The sequence below is a fragment of the Drosophila santomea genome, chromosome 2L (genome assembly GCF_016746245.2).
Source record: "Drosophila santomea strain STO CAGO 1482 chromosome 2L, Prin_Dsan_1.1, whole genome shotgun sequence".
NCBI classification, from domain to species: domain Eukaryota; kingdom Metazoa; phylum Arthropoda; class Insecta; order Diptera; family Drosophilidae; genus Drosophila; species Drosophila santomea.
Window position 1 is genome coordinate 10,424,275 of NC_053016.2, and position 22,825 is coordinate 10,447,099.

General features: G+C 43.9%; 2 protein-coding genes across 2 annotated transcripts; both read right to left on the reverse strand.

The window, feature by feature from the left end:
- Positions 1-11,655: 11,655 nt before the first annotated feature.
- Positions 11,656-14,226, reverse strand: LOC120445389 (V-type proton ATPase catalytic subunit A). Its single transcript, XM_039625798.2, has 2 exons — positions 12,975-14,226; positions 11,656-12,875 (listed from the first exon to the last, which is right to left on the reverse strand). The coding sequence occupies exons 1-2, from the start codon at positions 14,121-14,123 to the stop codon at positions 11,793-11,795; spliced, it is 2,232 nt and encodes a 743-aa protein (XP_039481732.1). The 5' UTR covers positions 14,124-14,226; the 3' UTR covers positions 11,656-11,792.
- A 262-nt stretch (positions 14,227-14,488) lies between these two features.
- LOC120445398 (V-type proton ATPase catalytic subunit A) lies at positions 14,489-18,694 on the reverse strand. The gene is made up of 5 exons (XM_039625812.2): positions 18,561-18,694; positions 17,326-17,424; positions 16,276-16,973; positions 15,187-16,164; positions 14,489-15,119 (listed from the first exon to the last, which is right to left on the reverse strand). Exons 2-5 carry the CDS (start codon positions 17,399-17,401, stop codon positions 15,027-15,029), a joined length of 1,845 nt encoding a protein of 614 aa, XP_039481746.1. The 5' UTR covers positions 17,402-17,424; positions 18,561-18,694; the 3' UTR covers positions 14,489-15,026.
- Between the last annotated feature and the right edge of the window lie 4,131 nt (positions 18,695-22,825).

The window sequence follows — 22,825 nt, forward strand, 5'->3', positions numbered from 1 at the left end:
GCTTTGCGCTTTTTGATTTCCGCCCCCACCACTTTGCCCCTTTTGCTCTTATGCAAATTGTTGTAATTACTACAATTCGGTTGAGCATTTTTATGGCCAAAACGGAAAGGCAGCGGGAATACAACAACACAAAAAAAAGAGGAGAAGAAATATATATATAGACGAGGAAATATTTGTGCGCTAATTGCGTGGCCCGAATGAAGAAGGAGGAGCAAAAAGCCCGGCCAGGATCTGTGTGCTTAAGCATTTTGCGCTCATCAAAGGCGTCGCTTGCCATTAGCGCTATTAATAAACACTCGTTAGCTGCCAGACAGGACGTGGGCGGGAACGGGAGCGGGAGCGGGGCGTGGTGGGGTCGTGGATTGGTGAAGTCCTGGTGGTGCCGGAACCAGGACCACATCGAGAGCCAGTGCCTCTCGAATGTGTTGCTGATAATTAGAATTAGCTCACAATTAGCTGGAACCGACTACCACGGTGTTGATGATGGCTGGCTCTTCGGCTGGTTGCATGGCCATAAGCTTATTAGTTGCCGCTCATTTTTGTTTTTTACCATTTTCGCCTTTTTCGCGATAATAAGCAGCTTGGTCTTGAAAAATCCTTGCCAACGAAATGAACGCTCACTCAGAACACTGATGAAAACTCTTGCACCTGGCTTGCCTTATTTGAATAGAATATAAATGTAGAAAAATATTTAATATTAATTTAATTAAACTTGACATGAATTGATATTTTTGACAAACTTCTTTGGTTTCTTAGGTATATTAATTTTAAGGTCTCTAAAAATTTTTTGTACCACTTAATCCTATTGCTACAATTACATGGTCTTAAAAAATTAAGTTTTTGATATCCTTTAAGTCTTCAAATAAATATTTTGAAACCATATTAAAATGTATAATTGTTTCAAGTGCCTGTCCCTTAACGCATCGCTTTCCATCGAGCGTTAAGCGTTGAGCCAACACAATAGCAAACACCTGCGGACAAAAGCTGCTTACGGAAATGCATAGCCCAGGAAAAACGGAAAGCGGTGGTGGCAGGGGAGAAGCGGCGAGGGGTGGGAAGGGAATTTTCCCAACAAGAGTTATTACATTTTAGCTTTTCCTCGGCGCGTTCGTCTTGCGTTTGTGCTTTCATGTGCTGCAACTTTGGCTGCATTTTAATAAATATGCAATCTAAAACGCTTTCCACACAAACAAAGCCGCAATAACCACAGGGGCTTTTGGGTGGGCGTAAGAAAAGGGTTGCGGGGGTGGGGGTGTAGGGTTTGAGGGTTTTCCTGCGGTTTTTCTTAGTTTTTCCAGGGCTGCCAATGCCAAGAGTAAAGGCGTTAATTGCGCACTCCCCGAAACGCAAAACGCTCAACGGCAGCCAATAGAAACGGAGACGACAGCCACATTATGTGGCATCCTTTCGGGCCAGGCCTTAATGGCATGAAAGGCGGTGGGAGAAGGGGGAGGAGGGGGGATGGAGAGGGGACGTCTGCATTGGTTACACTTGCCACATTTTTAATTAGCGCTCTTAAAAGCTCATTGAATGGTCGAAAAAAAACGTAAACGAAGCAGGAGGTAAAGCGAAACAAGTTTCATTCATTACGTGTTCAGCAGTGAATCACCACACAGTATTCATCTTGAGCGTATAGTCAGCGCTCACTTTGTATGAAAACTGCGGATGATTTTTGCATTGGAATTATCGCTTTGACAATTTTAAGCATCACCTTCATCACCTCTTCCACCAACTTATGATAAGAAATTAGAGATATAATTTCTTGAATAATAAATTTAATAATTCGATTAAAAGAAGACAGGGAACGAGAGCTTAGATTCAACTTTGCCTTAAAGGAACCATGTTTGTAAATTCCGATTAAAGTCTTTTTGTTTCAATATATCTTTGTATTTGTAATGTCATTGTAAATAAATAAATTAAGGAATCTTAGTCTACGCAGTAAAAGTAATTACTAACCAAAGTATGCCGATGGCCAACTGAGCACCAACAAGTGGAGGATTCAAATAGACCACATCTCCGGCCAAAGGGATTCGCCAGGGAGGAGGTGGCCATAATGGCAGGTGGATTCTTCCTGAACTGCGGCACTGAAATGCATAGAGAATTAGCCGGAGATGAGCGGTTGGCTGAAGGACGCGCCGCAGCCGAGGCACGTGTAAAAAGGTGGGCAGATGATGCCTGGTTACCAGCTCGCAACCCATTTGACTGGCAAAAGCCAACCCAAATTGCTGGTAAGCCTCATCCCCGACCTCCGCCATTCCTGACCCGCCACGCCCCGCACCGCCCAGAGCTGTTCGATCCCCCTGCATCGGCTGCCACACACACACATCGTTAGGTTGCAGCTTAAAAGCGAAATGCAACATTTATGGTTAAGCTCCCAAAATGGCCGCCAGTGCAGCACAAAGGGGATGAGCTGCCTGCAAGTTGGCGCGTTGATTGCTGCGGCCACACTTCCGTTGCGCCAGTTGCAGACAGAGATTGAGCATGCTGGCGAGATGATGGGTGGGTGGGTGGCCGAGGGGCCAGGTAAATATTCTAGGACACTCGACCATTGCAGAACCAATTAGCTGCAGAGTGGTTTGGTTTCCATGCAGTGGGAGATTTGGGAGTTTCGAATTCATAAACACTATAGGTATACCTCGTTCTTTAGGTACATTTGCATTTGCGATCAAAATAATGGGATTTCATTAGGCTGCTAGAAACATCTTAAAATTTATGCGAAATGTGCGAAGTTAAAGACATTCCCTCGAAGTTTCGAAGCGAGAAGTTAAGTGCTCAGTGTACCAATTAAAATGATATTGCACAAGGGATAAATGGGCAAAGCCTTAGACACCAAGTATTCTATCGAATTCCGTTTTAAATTAAATTATCAGCCCACTCAACTCAGTGGTGGTGGTGGTGGTGCAGGCACTGGACAAAGTAGCCACCCCATGATGTTTATTGTTTTTCACTTCTTATGCACTTGACTGAACTTTGACTTGTAGCTTGTACCTAGGGACCTACGGATGTGTGTGGAGCAGTCGATTTCAAGTGAACTGTAGATAATCCCCTGACAACAGCAGTTAACAGGCAACGATTACTTGGCAACAAGTCAATTACGGTGCGAGTCGATCCGAGAATGGTTCCCTCTATCCATCCACCCATCCAGCAGCCTGGTTACAGCGATAACCGACTTGGACTTGGGAGCACAATAAATTCCTTGACCGACCGACCAGGCGCACTCCTACCAACTCGCTGCCTCGAAAGCTCTGCAATCCCCTTTAATGCGCTAACTAATTGACCGGGGCCATACGGGTTGGATGGGGGGGCCAATCCGAAGGATGGGCTCCTCTGCTCCTCGGTCGAGCTGTTGGCAGCGCTATCGCCAAGTGGCAATCGCTTGTAATCCGCCGGGTGGATTTCCTCCAAAAACTAAGGCTGCAAAAGGGGTGCAAAACTATCGACGGGGCATATCATGCATATATACAATGGATTTCTCTCTCCCAAAAGTAAATATTTAAAACAGAATTTTTTTTTTTAAATAGTATATACCCTTTTACGCATATTTTCTTGATAGTGATTTTTTATTGTACCCTATAGAGGGTAATAAGGCTTCGATGCCAGTCCGCTTGAAGGAAGCGACTTGCTTAGCGCAAATTACTCTTGGCGAAATTTTTACAACACTTTTATTGCCTGTCGAATGGAAGTGGGAAATCGGGGCGGAGGTCAAGATTTGGCTGCTGGCTGGCGATTTCAGTTATGCGGTTTCAAAATTCAATTAAAAGCCAACATAACAGTTCTCTTGTCCTTCAGAGCTGGCTCCTTACTTTACTTTCCTTACTTTCCCCCCGACTCTCCACAGCTGAACTCACTGAGATAAGGCAGGAACAATTGAAAGAAAAGGGGAAAATGGTGGATCGAGTGAGCGGGTGCCAAAAATGTGGTTTCAATGGGTTTTATCAGCACGACAAGTTGGCCAAAATATATAGGAACTTTGGGAGCAATTGGTTTTACTTCAACTCGAGCACTTACACATAGTGTGAAAGTTGAGTTTACGACTCAAGGATTCTGAATATTAATAGGCTTAATATGCTTTGATTTGCTGTGCTAGCTGGTAGCTTGCAGATAAGAGTTGTAAGCTCCGCAACTACTTATATAATGCTTAAAATTGATTATTATTATTTATTTCATTGGAAAATCAAAGAACGTACAACAATACATTTTCAGGTGATTAAAAATTTGTGGCATGTCCTCAGCAGTTTCACTTTGGCCTAACACTCCTCGCTTTGACGGAGTTATTTAATATTGTTATTTGAAGCATCACGTGCTGCAAATTTGTCTGGCAAATGTTCGGCTAGAAACCATTCAGGCGACAACAAACAAACACACAGAAAAACAATGCGGCAAATACCGAACAAAGACACATTTGAGGGAACCCAAAAAAGGGGCGTCAAAGGGATCGGGATGGCAGGGGAGTTGGGCTCACTCGCTTGGCTGCATTTGCATATTTTGTTGCGAATTGCTCGACTGCTTGCTAATAGGAAAATGCGACACATAGGCCAGCGAAATGTGCAGCGAGCAGTAAAGGGGATTTCGGGGGCTTAAACTCCCCTTAAGTTAAGTGCTAGTTTATAGAAAGCCTTTCGGATCAAACATTTAGTATTTTATTACTACCATCTAGCACTCTATTAAACAGTAAAAACCCCCTTACAACACGCCCCTGGCTTAGTGTGTGTCTGAGAGAGATGCAGATAGAGAGTGTGTGTGTGTGTGTGTGTCGGCACGTGTTTGCTTTGCATGCCTAATGCGCCTTGAACTCGTCGTTGCAGCAGGAAAATATGTATGTCAAATGCTTAATCAGCCGCACACACACTTGCGCCTGCACTCTCACTCACACACTCGCCGCCCTCTCTAACACAGAGAGCGAGACACACACAGACACAAGAATGCAAAGTAGACGGACGCAAACAAAGAAAACGAGCAAGGCGAGCATGCATAAATATTTCAATAGCATACTTTTCGGCTACGTGCTCCAAGTCTAACTCCAGATGCAGATGCCAGTTAGCAGGGAACTCCCAGAAATCTCTGCCTGCTTGTGTGTGTGGGTGTGTTTGTGTAGCATAAGGCAGCGGTGAAAATAACGGTAGCCAACTTAAATACCACCCTTAAATTATATATAAATATATGAATATGTATTAAATATGTATTTCTGTAAAAGAGTTTTGAATATACTAAACGTAGCTAGGTTATCTTTATAAATTTATAGGCTTACACTGTTCGTTGAAAATACTTAATATGCATAAAACTTAATACTAGTAATGTTACATTTATTTACAAATTAAAACCTTATTCTATTGAATTATACAACTTACCAAATAGGTATTTTCTAAGCCTGGAAATGTTTAAAATGCATTTTTTTTAATGTTATATTTTATATTTGTTCACAATGCTAAAGTTGAAATAACACCATCTGCACCTACACTACTTGCAACACAAAAGTTGCTTCGGAACTGTGCGAATGAGTGCGTGTGTGTGCGCTCTGATGCGTTTTATTCAACGTGAATAATTGAAACTCTTTTGCCTTTTAACCCACAGCCTGCCAATGAAAGGCACAAAACTTTCCGGATTTCGCAGTTCATTGAGCCCATGAAGTGCAAGCAGCAGGAAATACCTATTCGATTTGCTCAGAAATTTGGAAACAAGCGATAAGCTGTGCAGACTATAATCAAAAAAAAAAACAGAAAGTCTAGGAATCGAGAATATTGATTTTGATTAAGTGAAATAAGTGCATTTATGGTTGCATTTTTTAAGAGAGTCATAACTAACTTAAAATGGGTGATAAGCTTTCACCGTAAAAAAAATGTTGCCTGAAGTTTAGTGGAAATTTACCAAAATCTATAATATATATGCTGTTCCGATTAAGCGCACATATTCTCCTTGAAGCTGAGCCAAGTTTTCGCGCATTTAATTCCCCGACCAATTTAATTATCCCGACTTCAGCTTCAGTTCTATCTGTCTAGCAGCCGTTGGCGAAAGTTTTGCAATCAGTTTCAGCACCGAGTTAATCTTAAAGAAGATTTCAGCCTTGATTCGATTACTTAAACATTCTGGGAAATCTATGGCCACGACAAACAATTAAAACGCTTTGCTAGCATGACAGGCCAGCTGAGTGTTTGGGGAAAAGGCGGGCCGGAAAAGCGGTCGGGAAAAGCGGACACCCACCCACACACACACACTCTATTAAAAATAGCAGCTTGGGGAAAATGGCGGGAAATTGTTGTATTTTGGGGCGCTCTATGCGCTCTATGCGTGGCGGAGACAAAGTTTCGGTCCCAAAGTATTTGGAAACTCATTTTGTTTAGCAGCGATTGTTGTTGCCTTTCCCTCGGCTTGGCTTTTGGTGTAATTTCGTTGTCATTAAGCTGGCATTATAACAAAATGCCTTTTCAATCACTTTTGACTAAATGCACTGACTGCGAGCTGGAGAGCTTCCTTTCATTCCTTCCTTCATTCAGTCAGTCTCCCACGCTCTCCCCCCCCTCTCCATTTTCACCCCCTCAAGGACGCGCTCCACCAAGTTTCGGCAATTTTTCGACAGGGATAAGTAAGCACAACAATGCCGGCAAGCAGAAACAGAATCAGGACAAGAGCCAGGACCAGGATGCGAGGAAACCACAAAGTTTAAAAAAGGACATAAAATGTGGTTCGCTTACACTCAGCAAAATGCTTTTCATCTTTAAAGTATTCATAGCAACAGCTAAGGAAACCATTCCTTACCTAAATAACCAATAAATGGGTTTTAATATTTGGTTTAATTGTTTGATTATCTGTGATTTAAGCATTATTAAATGCATTTATTGCCTAGATTACTTTTGTAGATATTTGTTTCAGTGCGCTTTACTTTATTTTAAAGAGAAACAAGGCGTGGAGGAGGTCGTAGCGCAGTAAATTTCAAGCGTTTCATCAATGTCACTGTAAAGGGACTCCTCGTCCTGGCCCACGCATATCCTTTTGTATTTAAAATGTTTGCCTGCCTTCGCCTGATGAACACTGAACACAGCGAAAAGTTTCTTTTTCTCTCTGCGCTCGCAACAATTTCATTATCTGCGGAGCAGCGGTGAGGGAAAGTGGGGGAAAGTGAGTGATAGGGCAGTTGTTGTGTGACAGGCGACACGCCGCAGCAAGTGGCAGAGGACTTTCCCCATTCCCATTCCCAGTCCCAGGTCCCCTTTCCATTTCCCCCGTCTTCTGCCCCTTCCTACGACGCTTCAAGAAGCGAGCAAATTTTTATGGCAAAAACTTTTTCATAGCATTTTTCAGAGCATACATTAAGGCGCTGATTCATGTGTGCACAGTGGAAACCCAATAAACTGGCCTTGGTTAAGGGAGAATTGACAAACTTTCAACATCCAAATGCTTCAAACGGAAAATGGTTCGTAGGGTTAAGTTAAAATTCATTTTTGTACGTTATACATTGCTCTTAGAGTTTTGGTTCAGAGCTGGTTAGTGCTTATTAACTATCATTATTTATAAGATTTATTTCCCATACACATTTTAAATATACGTATTTGATCCTGAACCTCATTTTACCAACAATCTTATGCTTTTGTACTGTACTGTACTGTAAGGAATGGGAGAGTCCAAAAAAGGGCGTGACTGCAGCCATAATGCGGCGTTAATACAGCCAGCAGTTGGCGGTTCAATCTCCCTTAAAAATCAAGAAAAACAGGCGCTGAAGAAAGGAAAGCATCCTGAGGCGAATTTGCATAGGCTTAATTTAAATTCCCTTAAACAGCAGCCCGATATGTCTTCGCCTATGTGTGTGTGCGTGTGTGTGTATGTATGGTTAGGGCCAAAAAGGACAATGATCAGCGGACCTTTTTTCCACCGAAAATGAAAACTTGGCCAAGCCGAAACCGAAGAACAACCGAAAAGAACTTGGAAAATCGGGGGAAACCAGGCGAAAAGGTTGCACCCTTAAGTTTGGTAAATAACTGCAGGCTAGCCGTGGAGACTCATACACACACACACACACATACACACACACATACACACACACACACAAGCAGAGGAAAAGGATATGCCAGGGGACACTGAAGACCTTTAAGCAGCGACATAACAAAATCAAAAGGATTTTGCGTATAAGTTGCAAATTAAGTTGCCCTCATCCGTGTTCCCACGCCCCCTTTTTTGCCATTTGTTCATGTCCTTGTTGCGCCCTGCCTTTCCTCGCAGCCCGGGTTTTCCACAGCATTTCCAACTTCATCATCTTATGTGCTTATGATATCCTTTTGGCCCTGCGGCCAAGGAACAGCAACCAGAAACAACAATAACCAGCAGTGAGACATGTCCTTGGCCTCGGCACACGCTTCCCATTCGGGTTAAACTTGTCAGCGTTTGCGGTGAGTTGGGGGCATGGGTTAAGGATTGGGTGCTGAGACCTTAAATTAACAGATAGGATATCAAGAAAAAACTGCCAGGAGTTGAACGATCCTGCGATTAGGCGTATTTTTCTGAATTTTAATTGTTCAGTGAACATGTAAATTGCGATTGTTGAGAAATGTATAATCTGTTAAAAGCCCACTGGATCTATCTATTAGCTTGTTTATTTTGGCTAATGGGAATCAAGAGCTGTTGATTAGATTAGTTACGTAAGCAATTTTAATCGCAATTGCAACGCCATTAGGTAATTACGCTCGTATCTATTAATAACACGATAAGACTGTGTCCAATTAAGCTCATATAAATGTTTTTTGTTTATAGAAAATTGCGATAAATCAATTAATTGATATATTATATTTTACTTGCACAGATACATTTTGATAGATACATTTTGATAGATACATTTTGATACGGTTTCCTAAATGCTTATGCCATTTTCAGCTTTGGCGCTTCACGGTTTAATTTCAAGCAATCTGTAGCTCAAATCTCAAAGGCGCATCGAATAAGTCCATATTTAGATGTTCTTATTTATGGCATTCACTTGGATTTCCAAGCCCGCTTATATTTTGTATTTGCCCAGTCCGATGCTGCACAGATCGGCTTAAAAATGCCGAGAGGGGCAAATATCTGGCAAAGGGTAACGAGTGGCGCAGGGCTTATCTAACCATTCCAATATTGTGTGGCCGTTAGCCGCAGTCCCGAAAAAATCCTTTAATTGAGTGCACACTTAGGCCAAGCAGCAGACGGAAGAGCAAAAAAGACACTCACCCACACACACACACACACACAGCGCACCAGCACAACCACACACTCTCATACTAACACCAACCAGGCTTTTAGAAGTCCTTGCCGCCTGACTGCCGCCTTTTTATGCGCTCTTAGCGCCATTATCCTTTTACGATTATCGCCGCTAAAGCAAAATTGACTGTTTGACGTTCAATTGAAATTTTGCATTAAAGCTCAATGGCTTAACCCCTTCAAATTATGCAATAAGTCCCCATACCCCCAAAACCCCCATCATCGTCTGTACTTTCGTCCTGTGAAACTCCGCCACCAGCAACGCAATCCCAAGCTGAGCCCAAGCAGCTTTTAGCTCCCAACTCGCAGTTCGCAGTTCGCAAATGGCAAATGGTTCAGGGACAAGGGGTGGGCAGGGGGAGGAGGGGGCAGGATGTCGGGATGTGGAGCAAGGATACTCGTCTTCTCTGAGATCCAGAGCGATGCCAACGAAACGGAACGGAACGGAGCGAGCATCGAATGGCAGCCAATTAGCGCGCATTGCTCATACGCCACGTTTGTCATGGCAGCCAGACTCCCACACATACACTTGCACTCTTCCGCACTCTCTCTCGCACACACACACACACACACACACACACACGTCTGCAAGAGGCAGACACACTCCAAAAAGTGAATTCCATTTAGTTTACATAGTTGAGGTACCCTATTTGTAAAAATTATACACGGTTTTTGGTATTAGAGTTTCAGTGCTAGAATATCTGATTAAAATAAAGAAAATGTGAATTTTCTTTTATTTTTTAATGATTGTGTTACAATTAATGTTTCCATATCACGCCTCTTTCAAGACTTTCTCTTACAATTTACACAGAAATGAATCAGTTCACCAATTGTCATACTACCCATTTTATGCGAGTGCACTCGCTTTTCTCTCAGTGAGAGCCCCTCGCATAGCGGAAACGGAAGTTGTAGGGGGATTTTCAATTTGCAATTGAACTGATTCTGATTTTTTGGCTTGCTTCTTTTGCTGGGCGCTCATTTTATGGCTGACTTGGTTTGCCATAGTGGGCGGGGTGGGGAAGTGGGCGGTAGCAGGCGGGCTGCGGAAATGTAATCATCGCAATCCCCCGGGTGGGTGGCAAGGGGGCGGGGGGCGCTGCAGCGAGCGTGGTGGCGACTTCTACATACATATATACTTACATTTAATTTCCACTAATTGAATCGAAATCGATCTCTCGCTCCCTTGCTGCGGAAAAAAGCCCTTCACAGGGCCTTGACGTTTGCTTTTCCGATTGCGGCCGCCAGAGGTGTGAGCTGGGAAATTCGGTTCGTACTCGCCGTTTTCCCGTTTTGTTGGGGCGTGGCCGCTTTTGGCGCATTAACAAACTTTTCCTATAAATCAACCAAATTTTTTAAAATCTCCTTTGCGTTCCCACCGACGTTCGGCAAAGGATTAACTGCGGCTGGCATCCGCAGGGAAGCTGGTGTGGAGGTGGAACATTTCAGAGCAGCCAGACGATGCACCATTATGGCTTCTAATGAGCAAAACGCGTTGGCGGGTAAATGACTTTTCACCGACTGGAAAATGATTGCGATAAGTTGGGTGCAATTACTACTCGATAATCGCTGTTCGGTGGCGCTTCGGTTCAAAGTGGATTTCTTCTTCGTTTGCAGGCAAATGTAAGTACTATTTTGATTATAATTATCTAATGGGCGCTTTTCTCTTTGAATTCAATAAAATCTGGGTTTTAATAAACAGCTTGTAATATCCTAATAAAATAATGGTATATGCCTAAATATTTGTTATACCATTTACTATCGGGGTACAACAATATGGAAATATTTTAAAGATACCGCTAAAATAATATTAAACATCTGCGCGAAGCAAAAATATTTCATTCTTTATATAGGGTGTTTTTTTTAGAGGTATAGAACTTTAAATTGCAATAAAACAACGATGGATTATTCGATTGACATGAATTTTATTGACATGAAAGATAATCTTGTGGCATTACATTTTAAATATGATTTCTGGCATATGACCGCCACGGCTGGCTCGGATGTAGTCCAATCTGGACGTCCAATTTGCAATGACTTTTTCCAACATTTGGCCGTATATCGGCAATAACACGGCGAATGTTGTCTTCCAAATGGTTTAGCGTTTGTGGCTTATCCGCATAGACCAATGACTTTACATAGCCCCACAAAAAGTAGTCTAGCGGTGTTAAATCACAAGATCTTGGAGGCTTATGAAAAATCGGGAACAACAGCAATCTCGTTTTGGGCCCATTCGACGAATCTACGCCTTGCTTGATGATCGTTTGGTTTCAATTCTTGCACGAGTTGGATTTTGTAAGCACGCATGACGAATTGCCAAACCAAACTGAGAATAAATCACTTGACAGCTGTTAAATCGGTCGCCATCTTGAACAGTAATGCCAACTTAAAGTTCTATACCTCTAAAAAAAACACCCGTTATAAAATGATATGACAGGCAACTAGATTAGAAACACTTGCATTTGTAAAATGCCTCGTACATGCAATTTTTGATTTAGTCAGTGTCAGTAATAATACCCTTATAAAATGCTTCAATACATGTAATTTTTGATTTAGCCAGTACTTATCCCTTATAACCTCTAATAGTCCTCGACATTCTCCTCTATATCCCGAAAAGTGGCAAGGATATTGTCATGCAGCTTGTCCATGCTCTCCAGAATAGACGCTTCGCCCACCTTGGGATCAAGGAACTTCATGGTGGACAGCTCGTAGAGAATGTGAGCGCCTTTTGTCCGGATTAATCCCCAGGTTACCCGCGCCTCATTGTCCGCCGTATTCTGCACCGAGAGGATCGCCGCATCATAAAAGGCCATCATGTTCTTCAGCATGCCAACTGTCTTGTAAAAGGGACAGAAGGCATCGTACGAGGAGTAGGAGTTTTGCTGCAGGAAGTCGTCCTTCAGCATCTTGGCCACCTCGAGGGTAATCTTGTCCTCCTCGTTCAACGACGACTTTCCCACCAGTTGGACGATTTCCGCCAAGTCATCCTCCTCCTGCAGCACCTTCTTGGCCTTGGCACGCAGAAGGCTGAACTCCGGATTGGACTCCTCGTAGAAGGTGTCCAGAGTGCGCATGTACTTGGAGTAGGATTGCAGCCAGTTTACCGATGGAAAGTGCTTTCTCTGTGCCAGCTTCTTGTCCAGACCCCAGAAGACCTGAACGATGCTCAGGGTGGCGGATGTCACGGGATCGGAGAAGTCGCCACCAGGAGGCGACACAGCTCCCACAATGGACACGGAACCCTCACGTTCGGGACTGCCTAGGCACTGCACCAGTCCGGCTCTCTCGTAGAAGGAGGCCAGGCGGGCTCCCAGGTAAGCCGGATAGCCAGCATCGGCAGGCATCTCGGCCAGACGTCCGGAGATCTCTCGCAGCGCCTCCGCCCACCGAGATGTGGAGTCCGCCATCATGGACACATGGTAGCCCATGTCGCGGAAGTATTCCGAGAGGGTGATGCCCGTGTAGATGGAGGCTTCTCGGGCAGCCACCGGCATGTTGGAGGTGTTGGCCACCAGGGAGGTGCGCTTCATAATCGACTCCATGGTGCCGTTGACCTCCACCTCCAGCTGTGGAAAGTCCCGCAGCACCTCGGACATCTCGTTGCCGCGCTCGCCGCAGCCCACGTAGATGATGACATCGGAGTTGGAGTATTTGGACAGGGACTAGGGTAATAAGTTCATATAATAATAATAATTTTTAAGGCCATGAATCCTTGCCATCAAGGACAAGGAAAACGCCATTCAGAAAAGGTTAAATCTCACCTGTGAGATGACGGTCTTTCCACACCCAAACGCGCCCGGAATGGCGGTGGTGCCGCCCTGGACACATGGAAAGAAGGCGTCCAGAACGCGCTGGCCAGTGAGGAGTGGCGAAGTGCTGGGGAGCTTATCCTCCACCGGACGACACTTGCGTACCGGCCACACCTGGAGCATGGAGTGCTTGGTGATCTCGTCGTTGAACTCCGTCTCCACGATCACCTCGTCCACGCAGTAGTTTCCAGGCGGGGCCAACCACTTGATGCGCCCCTTGCAGCGGGGCGGCAGCATCAGGCGGTGATCGTGCATCATGCTGTTTTCGAAAACAGATCCGTAGATATCCCCGCCGTTGATCAGTGCATCGACCTTCAATTTTCCAGGTGTGAACTGGTACGAAATGTTCCTGGGCAGCGAGGGCGTATCGATGCCCTTGGGCACGTATATGGAGTTGGTCAGTTCACTGATCGATCTCAGGGGACGCTGGATGCCATCGAAGATGCTGCCCATGATGCCGGGTCCCAGTTCCACGGAGAGCGGTTTTCCCGTCTGGTAGACAGGATCTCCCACACTCACACCGGAAGTATCCTCGTACACCTGGATGGTGGCCATGTCGCCCTCCAGGCGAATGATCTCACCCACAAGCTGGGAGTGTCCCACGCGGACCAGCTCGTACATGGCTGCCCCGGCCATCTCCTCGGCATTCACCACCGGACCGGAAACTCCGAAAATGCGACCCGTTGGCGCCTCGTCTTCGTCCTCATCCGACGAATACTTGTGCGTTTCAACTACCTGCTCGATCGCAAAGCCCGAGTCCTCATTCCTGTCTTCCATGGTGATGTGAAGGCTTTTGTGGGATTGGTCAGACCCTCTCGTCGATGGTTTCGAGGGTCTATCTTCGTCAACGTTTTTATCGGCTGGGCTTTCCGGCTCGGCAACAGGTTGGCGAAGCTGGGTGGCAGGGACTACCGGATGGACTTTTCGGTCAGGTCGTGGACATGCGCAGGAGATACAGGTGCACTTCCTGACTGGCTTTGGCATGGACCTTGGCTCCGCATCTTGGTTTGACGATCCCGAGCTGCGGGCTGCGGAGTCGTCTTGACTTGTATTACTTTGAGTGAACGAGGTAAGCGGTGCAACCCAGGACTTCTTTTCCATTTCGTTTAAATATATACACAATTTTTCACTTTTTACAATTTTTGCTAATATTGTCAAATAAATAGAATAAAAGGGGCAGAAGTGTATGGAACGACTAGGATGATTACTGCTATTAATATAGGATTTTAGCATATTTGACCTTTTTATATTATAGTAACTTTTTTAAAGAAAACATATTTTCTTTGCTTTTGTGCGTTTATGTAGTCAAGTGACTATAGTAAGTTTATCACCTTTTAACTTTAAATCAATTTCCAAAATAAGTTCATAATGAAAAACAGAAATATTTGAAGTTACAAAATTATTGTCTTTTTATCGATGACACAGTTTTTTAATCCTTTTTTGCTGCCAGTGAAATGCACTTTCAATTACATTAAATGTATTTGTTGTTGCACTTTATTCGTACATTTAATATTTCATACTTTAAATATTTACATAAATTTAACAAACAAACAGGAGAAAACATGACTTTTTCACAAATAAACAAGAATTTCCATTCATTAAACAATAATACTATTTATGCATGCATTTGTATTTGTGTCTTTTATGTATGTGTTGTGTGTGTGCGCCAGTGTCCGTGTACTTTAATTCAAGTGTGCGTTGTCGTTGTTGTTGTAAATGGAAGTACATAGCAGGACGTTGTAGTTGTTGTTGCCTTGAGTTGCCCTTCAGCGGGCGGAGGGGGCGTGGTTAGGGGAAGTATTAACCGCAGGCCGGAATGTTTACATCTCTCGCAGGCACCAAGAAGTTGTGGTATTGGTTGGACTTTTGTTTTTCATCGAATGCAGCACGGAATTGTTGGTGTTTGATTAGGCTTTTCGGGTGGTTTTTGACTGCTTTCATTTTTAAACGTTAACTATATAACAAATATAAGATTAGAGTGTAAAAGTAGGGCCAACGCGGTCTCTAGTCCTCCAGATTCCTGAAGGCCTGCTGCAGGTCCTCGTGCAGCTGCTCGAAGTCAGCCTTGATCTTGGCCTCACCATCCTTAACAGGGTCCTGAAATGGATTGGAAAATGTGATTACACAGTGTCTACGAAATGACCACATCTGTTTGTTGACCCACCTTGAACTTCATGGACGACAGCTGGTACATAATGTTGCCCATAGCCTCACGAATCACGTTCCAGGTGATCTTGTTCTCGGACTGAGCCGTCGACTCCACGGAGTGACGGGCCAGGTCGTAGAAGTCGATGATGTTCCTCAGCATGCCCACGGTCTTGTAGAAGGGGCAGAAACGATCGTACGAGGAGTAGGAGTTCTGCTGCAGGAAATCGTCCTTCAGCAGCTTGGCCACCTCCAGCGTGATCTTGTCGGTCTCGGCCAGAGAGGCCTTGCCGACCAGTTGCACGATCTCAGACAGATCCTCTTCCTCCTGCAGGATCTCCTTGACCTTGGTACGCAGTGGCACGAATTCGGGGAAGTTCTTGTCATAGAAGTCATCCAGGGCACGCATGTACTTGGAGTACGAAATCAGCCAGTTGATCGAGGGGAAGTGCTTGCGCTGGGCCAGTTTCTTGTCGAGACCCCAGAACACCTGTACGATACCCAGAGTGGCGGATGTCACGGGATCGGAGAAGTCACCACCAGGAGGAGACACAGCTCCGACAATGGACACGGATCCCTCGCGCTCAGGGTTACCCAAGCACTTGACGCGACCGGCACGCTCGTAGAAGGAGGCCAGACGAGCTCCCAAGTAGGCTGGGTAGCCGGAATCGGCAGGCATCTCAGCCAGACGACCCGAAATCTCACGAAGAGCCTCAGCCCAACGGGAGGTGGAATCAGCCATCATGGACACGTTGTAACCCATATCACGGAAGTACTCGGACAAGGTGATACCAGTGTAGATGGAGGCCTCACGAGCAGCCACAGGCATGTTGGAGGTGTTGGCCACCAGGGCAGTACGCTTCATGATGGACTCAGTCACACCGTCGATCTCCACAGACAACTCGGGGAAGTCACGCAGTACCTCAGACATCTCGTTACCACGCTCACCGCAACCGACGTAGATGATCACATCGGAGTTGGAGTACTTGGACAGAGCCTGCGGGCAAATAAAGGATTTGTCAGTGATTATATTTTTATGACACTTGAGTGCATGGAGGCTACACGGGGCGTCGCTCCTTAAACTCTCAATTCAAGTGACTCCTCTCACCTGCGAGATCACAGTCTTGCCGCAACCGAAGGCTCCGGGAATGGCGGTGGTACCGCCCTGGACACAGGGGAAGAGCGAGTCGAGGACACGCTGTCCGGTGAGCAGGGGGTGGTTGGCGGGCAGCTTTTCGGTCACGGGACGGGGCTGACGCACAGGCCACACCTGCAACATGGTGTGCTTGGTGATCTCTCCATCGAATTCCGTCTCCAGGACGACATCGTCGACCTTGTAGTTGCCGGAGGGGGCAATGTAACGCACTGTTCCCTTGGCGCGGGGGTTCACAATCATCTTGTGCTTGACCAGGGTGTTCTCATGCACCAGACCGTACAGGTCACCTCCGGTAATGTGGGAGCCGACCTTGACATTCAGGGGGTTGAACTCCCAGCTGGCCACGCGCGACAAACTGGGCACGTTCACACCCTTAGGGATGTAGATGGATTCGGTCAGCTCGTTAATGTCCTTCAGGGGACGCTGGATACCGTCAAAGATGCTGCCCATGATACCGGGTCCCAGCTCCACGGAGAGGGGCTTGCCGGTACGCAGCACCGGATCGCCGACAGTCACGCCGGAGGTCTCCTCGTACACCTGGATGGTGGCCATGTCGCCCTCCAGACGGATGATCTCGCCCACCAGCTCGTAGTAGCCGACGCGGACCAACTCGTACATAGCTGATCCAGACATGGCCTCGGCAGTGACGACTGGAATAAAGCGGTTATTTCCGTTAGAGAGGCTACATGATTCTCATAAAGTTTTCATAACTCAGCCAAGGAAGACGGAACCTATTTCAGCCATGATATTTTTCTTTTACAACAACTTTTTACTGTTAATGATATTTAATTGTATTTATTTATAAATAATAAATTTTGAAAAATTATTATTGTTTCAACTTGTTGAATAATAATAAATAGTTGGCTCGTTTTCTAAGACGCCATTATTAAATATAAGTGTAGATGTGAATTCATAGAATTAAGGTTTTTAGTTTACTTGTATAGCTTGTACTAACTTTAAGATGGCATGAGTTATGGTTAGTCAGTGTAGTTGGGTGCTTACCAGGACCGGAGACAGCGAAGACACGTCCATATTTGGACTCACGCTCCTCATCATCGAAACGCTTAAGGTTGGACATTTTGCTTTATTCTGTTTTAACGACTGCAATGGAGGGAAAATAGAGGAGGAAAATTGTAAAATGCTGGCTGCAAAAGGGCAAAGATAAAGGTGACCACATTCTTATCACTAATTTCTGGCTTGGCCCTCTGTCAGCTGACAATGGGCAGGTGTATCTGCTGCATTTACAGGTTAAGTCCACAGCTCCCTATTTTTCGATTATAGGTTATAAAGTGGTAAGTGAGCAGCTACTAATTTCGATTGATTTAATTATTTTTTAACTCCCCCTCTTTGGTTATGCTGCGTAAAACTTTAAAAGAAGAGCTTTCGCTTCACGTGACAGAGCTTTGCAAGTTCGAACAGGGCAATTTATCAAACTAATCGCAAAATAAATAAAATAATTACTGTGAAAATACACACACAGGTTGACAAATTCAACGGAGGAATGTAACTTGTTTTTTAAAATATGCGGGTTTTCATATTCATCAGCGAAGAAAAACAAGAGAGAGTGGAGTGGGAGAGTAACTCTCCGCTCTGGCTCTCTCGCTCTCCATTCGAGTTCGAATATTTGACAATTGCTTTTGACGTTGATCACAAGACTACTGTCATTGCCGTCAGCTGACAAATGAAAAAAAAGTGGGTAAGGGAAATGGTAAAAATCTTGGGGCCTCCTTTTCAGCTCGCTTGTTCTCCATATTGGTTTTTCATTATCGGAATACGAAAAACTCCCACTTGTATTTCGAGTTTTTAAACGGGAGAGCAAGCGAGCGCCAGAGAGGCGGCGATCACAAGACCCGCGGTGCGACAGAGACGGAGCGAACACGGGGAAGGGGGTCAGCTGACAAGGCAAAATAATTTTCCACGCGCAAATTTTCACGTTTTCATACCGCACTTTTTCAAGCTCCTTCGAAAACTAATTTATAGTCGGCTTTTTCTGGGATTATTTTACTCAAGTTTTGGGCTTGCGCTGCACTTATTATCTAACACACTTGCAGTCTGTGTGCGTGTTTTCGCTCTGCGCTTTGATCGCTGCTTCGTCACTTTTTCGGGGCGAATTCAAGACGGATTTCAATGCCGCTTTCTTTTGCTAATTGCTTAAATCGCCCAGAACTGTTTTGCAACCATTATTTATGATCACTTATTTGCTTTGGGCGGGTGTGTGTGGTGGTGGGGGGTCTTACTTTGCTGTGTCTTCGCGTTCACCTTGCGAACGTGTGATTGCTGCTTTTCTCCAACAGAACGAACTAAAACCGACTGAGCCGCAGAAATAAAACGTCGACGCTCGCACTTCGAAAAGCTCCCTACCGCGATTCGATTTCGATTTCGACCCGTGTGATCGCGAGCTTTCCGCGGCGAGCTTGCAAGCGAAGTTGTGAGCTGATATCGAGTGCGAGCGGAGCTTTCGCCAATCGATGTGCGGGAGCGAGACGGAGCGAAAGAGAGCTGAAGAGCGGGTGGGGTCACACTGGCCTAAAGAAGTTCGTGGGCTGTTATTGAAGTTTTGGGACTTAACGATTTCATTTATAGGTTATTAATATACAATTAATGAAATCAAGTATTAATCGGACTAAATCAACTGCATGTAAGTACCGTAAAAGAAATGTGCAATTCGTGGGTAACTTTCAAAATCGTGTATCTTAGGTTTAACTAAGAAAACATTAACCACATTAACATTATGTTTATGTTTCCATTTAAATCAATACTTAAGTTACCTTCGTATGTTATAGGGAAAATCATGCAAAACAATTCATTTGTATTTTGCATGATGTAAAATGCCATCAGTAAAAATGGCAATCAATTAATTACACACTTTATTAGTTCCCTACTTAAATGCCCTAAAAGGCAATTTTAAATTAATTAATTGGCGATAATGTGCGAGGGTCGCCTAATAAGTTAACCATTAGTGCAATAACACGGTGTTTTCTATTATTTCACAACGTTTCTTTAGTTTTGTTTAATACAATGTTAAGCAAAAAATGAAAATTACTGCGGTGGCAAAAACGTTGATTAAAATCCGCATCGTAAACAGATATTTGCCAATGATTTAAGTTTTTGCTGCCCTTCTATTTACCCCATTTATCCATTCTTCTATCTCCTGTTCTTCTAGTTAGGATTCCATTTTTGCCCCACTTTGTTTTTTTGTGCGGCAGTAATCAATGAGAATGGAGCGGCAAAAAAGTTAAGATTTAACCGTGCAGATAATTTGTGTGCTATTTCAAAGATACTTTGTTAACGTTATCAATACTACAAAATGCACTAGTTATGTAATTTCTTTAACAGCGTTCTTCTGTGTAAAGCTAAATTCGCATAGCCAAATTCATTTTTAATTGAAACTTTAAACATTTCCAGTATGTTGATATATGTACGTATGTATGTATATATATTCTCCATTGGTAATTGTTCTTTTTCCACCTTTAAATATAAATTAATATTCATTTCAATTATATTACGTGCAATTCGATAACTGTGTAAATGTATATAAATCATTATTTTTGTATGAAATCATTACGTGAAATATTTGATAGTGAAGATAGCAATTGAAGTGCACTTTAGTTACCTTCCCTTAAATCGCGAAGGGGTTTGAACTTATTCAAAGCGTTGTGCCCCTTACATATGTATAATTAAGTGCATATATTATTTGATGAGTGCCGCTAAGTTTCTTTCAGTGTCGCTGCACTCAGCTTGATTTAGTTAAACTTTCGGATTGCAGTCAGCAAAAGTGGCAACTACAACGTAAAGCCATGCTAACATAGAAGTCGAACAGCGAAAGCCTCGATGTTTCCCAGCTGTGAAGGATACGAAGGACATGCCAGTGGGTAGGTATGTGAGTTCTGGCTCCCGCTCTTTGCATAACTTATAAATCGATGACGTTGGCAGGCGAGAGCGCATCTCGAGTCGCAGCATTTGCATAATAAGGCAGCAGTGAATGTGGCATGAGGATCTCTGCCTGCGATTCATTGCAAATTTCTATCAGCTCTGCGAGCGGGGATTCCCCGCACTGCAGATGTGTGTGTGTGTGTGTGAGTAAGTGAGTGAGTGTTAGTGTGAGTGAGTGACTGAGTGTGTCGGATTCTGATTCGGTGTCAAAATGGCGCAGAAAAGTGCTCGACTGACTCTGCTGACTGCAGAGCGCCAAAGTGGAATGAATTTGACACATCGAAGCTGGGATGTGCACACCCTCATCCACTCGATTCCTGTGCCACTTTCCAGTGTTTTTCGGTGTGTGTCAGTGTCCTGCATGAGATCCTTGTCGTGTTTATCAAAAATATGCATTGAAATCACCATTTGCGTCAAGTTTTTAGTGTGAAAACCTTCTAGGATGTATTCTTGTAGCATCGAAAACTTCGTTTGTTACTAAGATACATGTTCTTGAATATCAGACACATTTCATTTAACAGAAACTCATTTTATTTCTAGCCGTATATTTTCGAAACTGATTTGTTCTGTTAGTCAGAAAAAAAAATGCTCATAATTTTGCGTATTACTGCTTTCTATTCGCTGATGTTGATTCATTTTGAGCTCTAGGCTGTGCTAACTTTTGCTCCAAATCTGCATATTATACGAGTGCGAGTATGTATTTATATTCCGTATAACAGAGAGATATTTCGACTGCTATCTGCCCGTTTTCCCCGACCTCCATATTCATACATATATGGATAACTGTATACATTAAGTCATAACTTCATTTGGCGGCCATGGGCATTCATTTAGTTTATGTCTGTGCAACTCGCGTCCCGCAGCCCCATCCCCATCTCCACCATCTCCACACATCTCCATCTCTCGATAAATTCATTTGGGTCTTGTTAGGAAGGCTCGGAACCGCCAGCACCACCAGCACCACCAGCAGCCATTGGCCATTGGCTAATCTTGTTGCGCATTGCCATAATTTTCAATTTACATGCACCCAGTGCACCCCACCCCCTCCCATTTGCCACCCCCCTCCCTGTGGCCTCCGCCAAACGGAAGCTATCCGGCGAGTCAGTCCGGCGTAATATTGGTCACAATAAATTGACTGCGATGGCACTACCACGTGTGTGTGTGTGTGTGTATCTTTCGCCGCATGTGGGTGTGTGCACTAGAAAATATTCAATGTTCAGACTCTTCTTATTCATATTTTATACTGGAAAGTGGATAGTTGCATTAAAAGTTTCTCTGCATGTTTGCCATGCATTATGAATACGATTGGAAATGGCTCACATGTTCACCACTTTTGTTATTTTCTTATCTGAAAGATAACACGAGTTGCTTATCAGCTCAATGATACTTAAAAAAATGTGTAGATGTCATTTGGGTGTATAATGTAGACTACCCATTTATGAATGCATCTTATTTACAATATATTTTAAATGGAATTTCTATTTATCATTAGGAAACTTAAATATCTCAAGTTTTTTAATTTTTATTAAATACTTTTCAGATAGAAATAGAAATAGAAATTTATCTCATTTATTAGAAAACTTAAATATCTCAATTAAGGTATATTTTTATTAAATACATTTAATGGATTTCAGATGGAACTACTACTATTAGGAAACTTAAAAATCTCAATTTATTGAATATTTTTATTAAACACATACATTAAATACTTGGAAACTGAAATATCTCAATTAAATACTTTTCAGATGGAACTACTTAAATTTAAATATCTCAATTTATTGAATATTTTTATAAAATTTCTCCCAGTGCACTGGATATTGTGGCAGCCGTTGTCCTTTGTTCCCATTCGCATGATTATGGCCTTCCCGTCGGCGATCGGACCCCTCACTCCCCTTGCCCTACTCCATTTCACTGCAGTTGCATTAGGCGATGAGGTCTCCCCTTCCCCGCACTGCTCCTCCTCACCCCCCGAAGCGACCAGCGAACGTGGAGTGCAACATTGCGATTTGCGCCATCATCGTGGGCATCGTGTCCTTTGTCCCGGCGTGCCTAATCATTGACACATTCATTGATGCATCCGAGCGCATTCTGGCATATTTACGAGCTGTACTAATTGTTCCCAAGCAGATGCATTGCCCCATCGCTCCCTGTTTTAGGCTCAAAGGCTGCCAGCTCATTTGGGGCTCGGTTCTAATGGTTGCACTCCTGCCGTTCGGGGGCCTTAATATTTAAATGATGAGCCAATTTACATAACCCAACGGAGTTTTGTACATTTTTGAATCAAACAATATTGTATTTTTTTTTATAAAACTACAGTTTTACAAAACTACAGCAACAACTAAGGAAACAACAAAATGATTGTACCTTTTAAAGAGTGCGCGATTTAAGGTATTGTGGCGGCCTTTCGTATTTTTGGCTGTAATTTCATACTTTATTAAGTCAGCAAAATTAGTTTCAGTAAAGTCTTTTGGGCGAAGGAAAAGGATGCACTTTACCATAGCAAACAGAGCTAATACTTGGCCAGCGCAACGAGCCAAACAACAACATGGCCGAAACTCGGGCTTCATTC

Coding starts and splice junctions, on each gene's coding strand:
- LOC120445389 (XM_039625798.2), bottom strand. CDS start 14,123: ATGGAAAAGAAGTCCTGGGTTGCACCGCTTACCTCGTTCACTCAAAGT. Junction 12,876..12,974: donor GAAAGACCGTCATCTCACAG/GTGAGATTTAAC, acceptor TTATTACCCTAG/TCCCTGTCCAAATACTCCAA.
- LOC120445398 (XM_039625812.2), bottom strand. CDS start 17,401: ATGTCCAACCTTAAGCGTTTCGATGATGAGGAGCGTGAGTCCAAATAT. Junction 16,974..17,325: donor CTTCGCTGTCTCCGGTCCTG/GTAAGCACCCAA, acceptor GCTTTATTCCAG/TCGTCACTGCCGAGGCCATG. Junction 16,165..16,275: donor GCAAGACTGTGATCTCGCAG/GTGAGAGGAGTC, acceptor ATTTGCCCGCAG/GCTCTGTCCAAGTACTCCAA.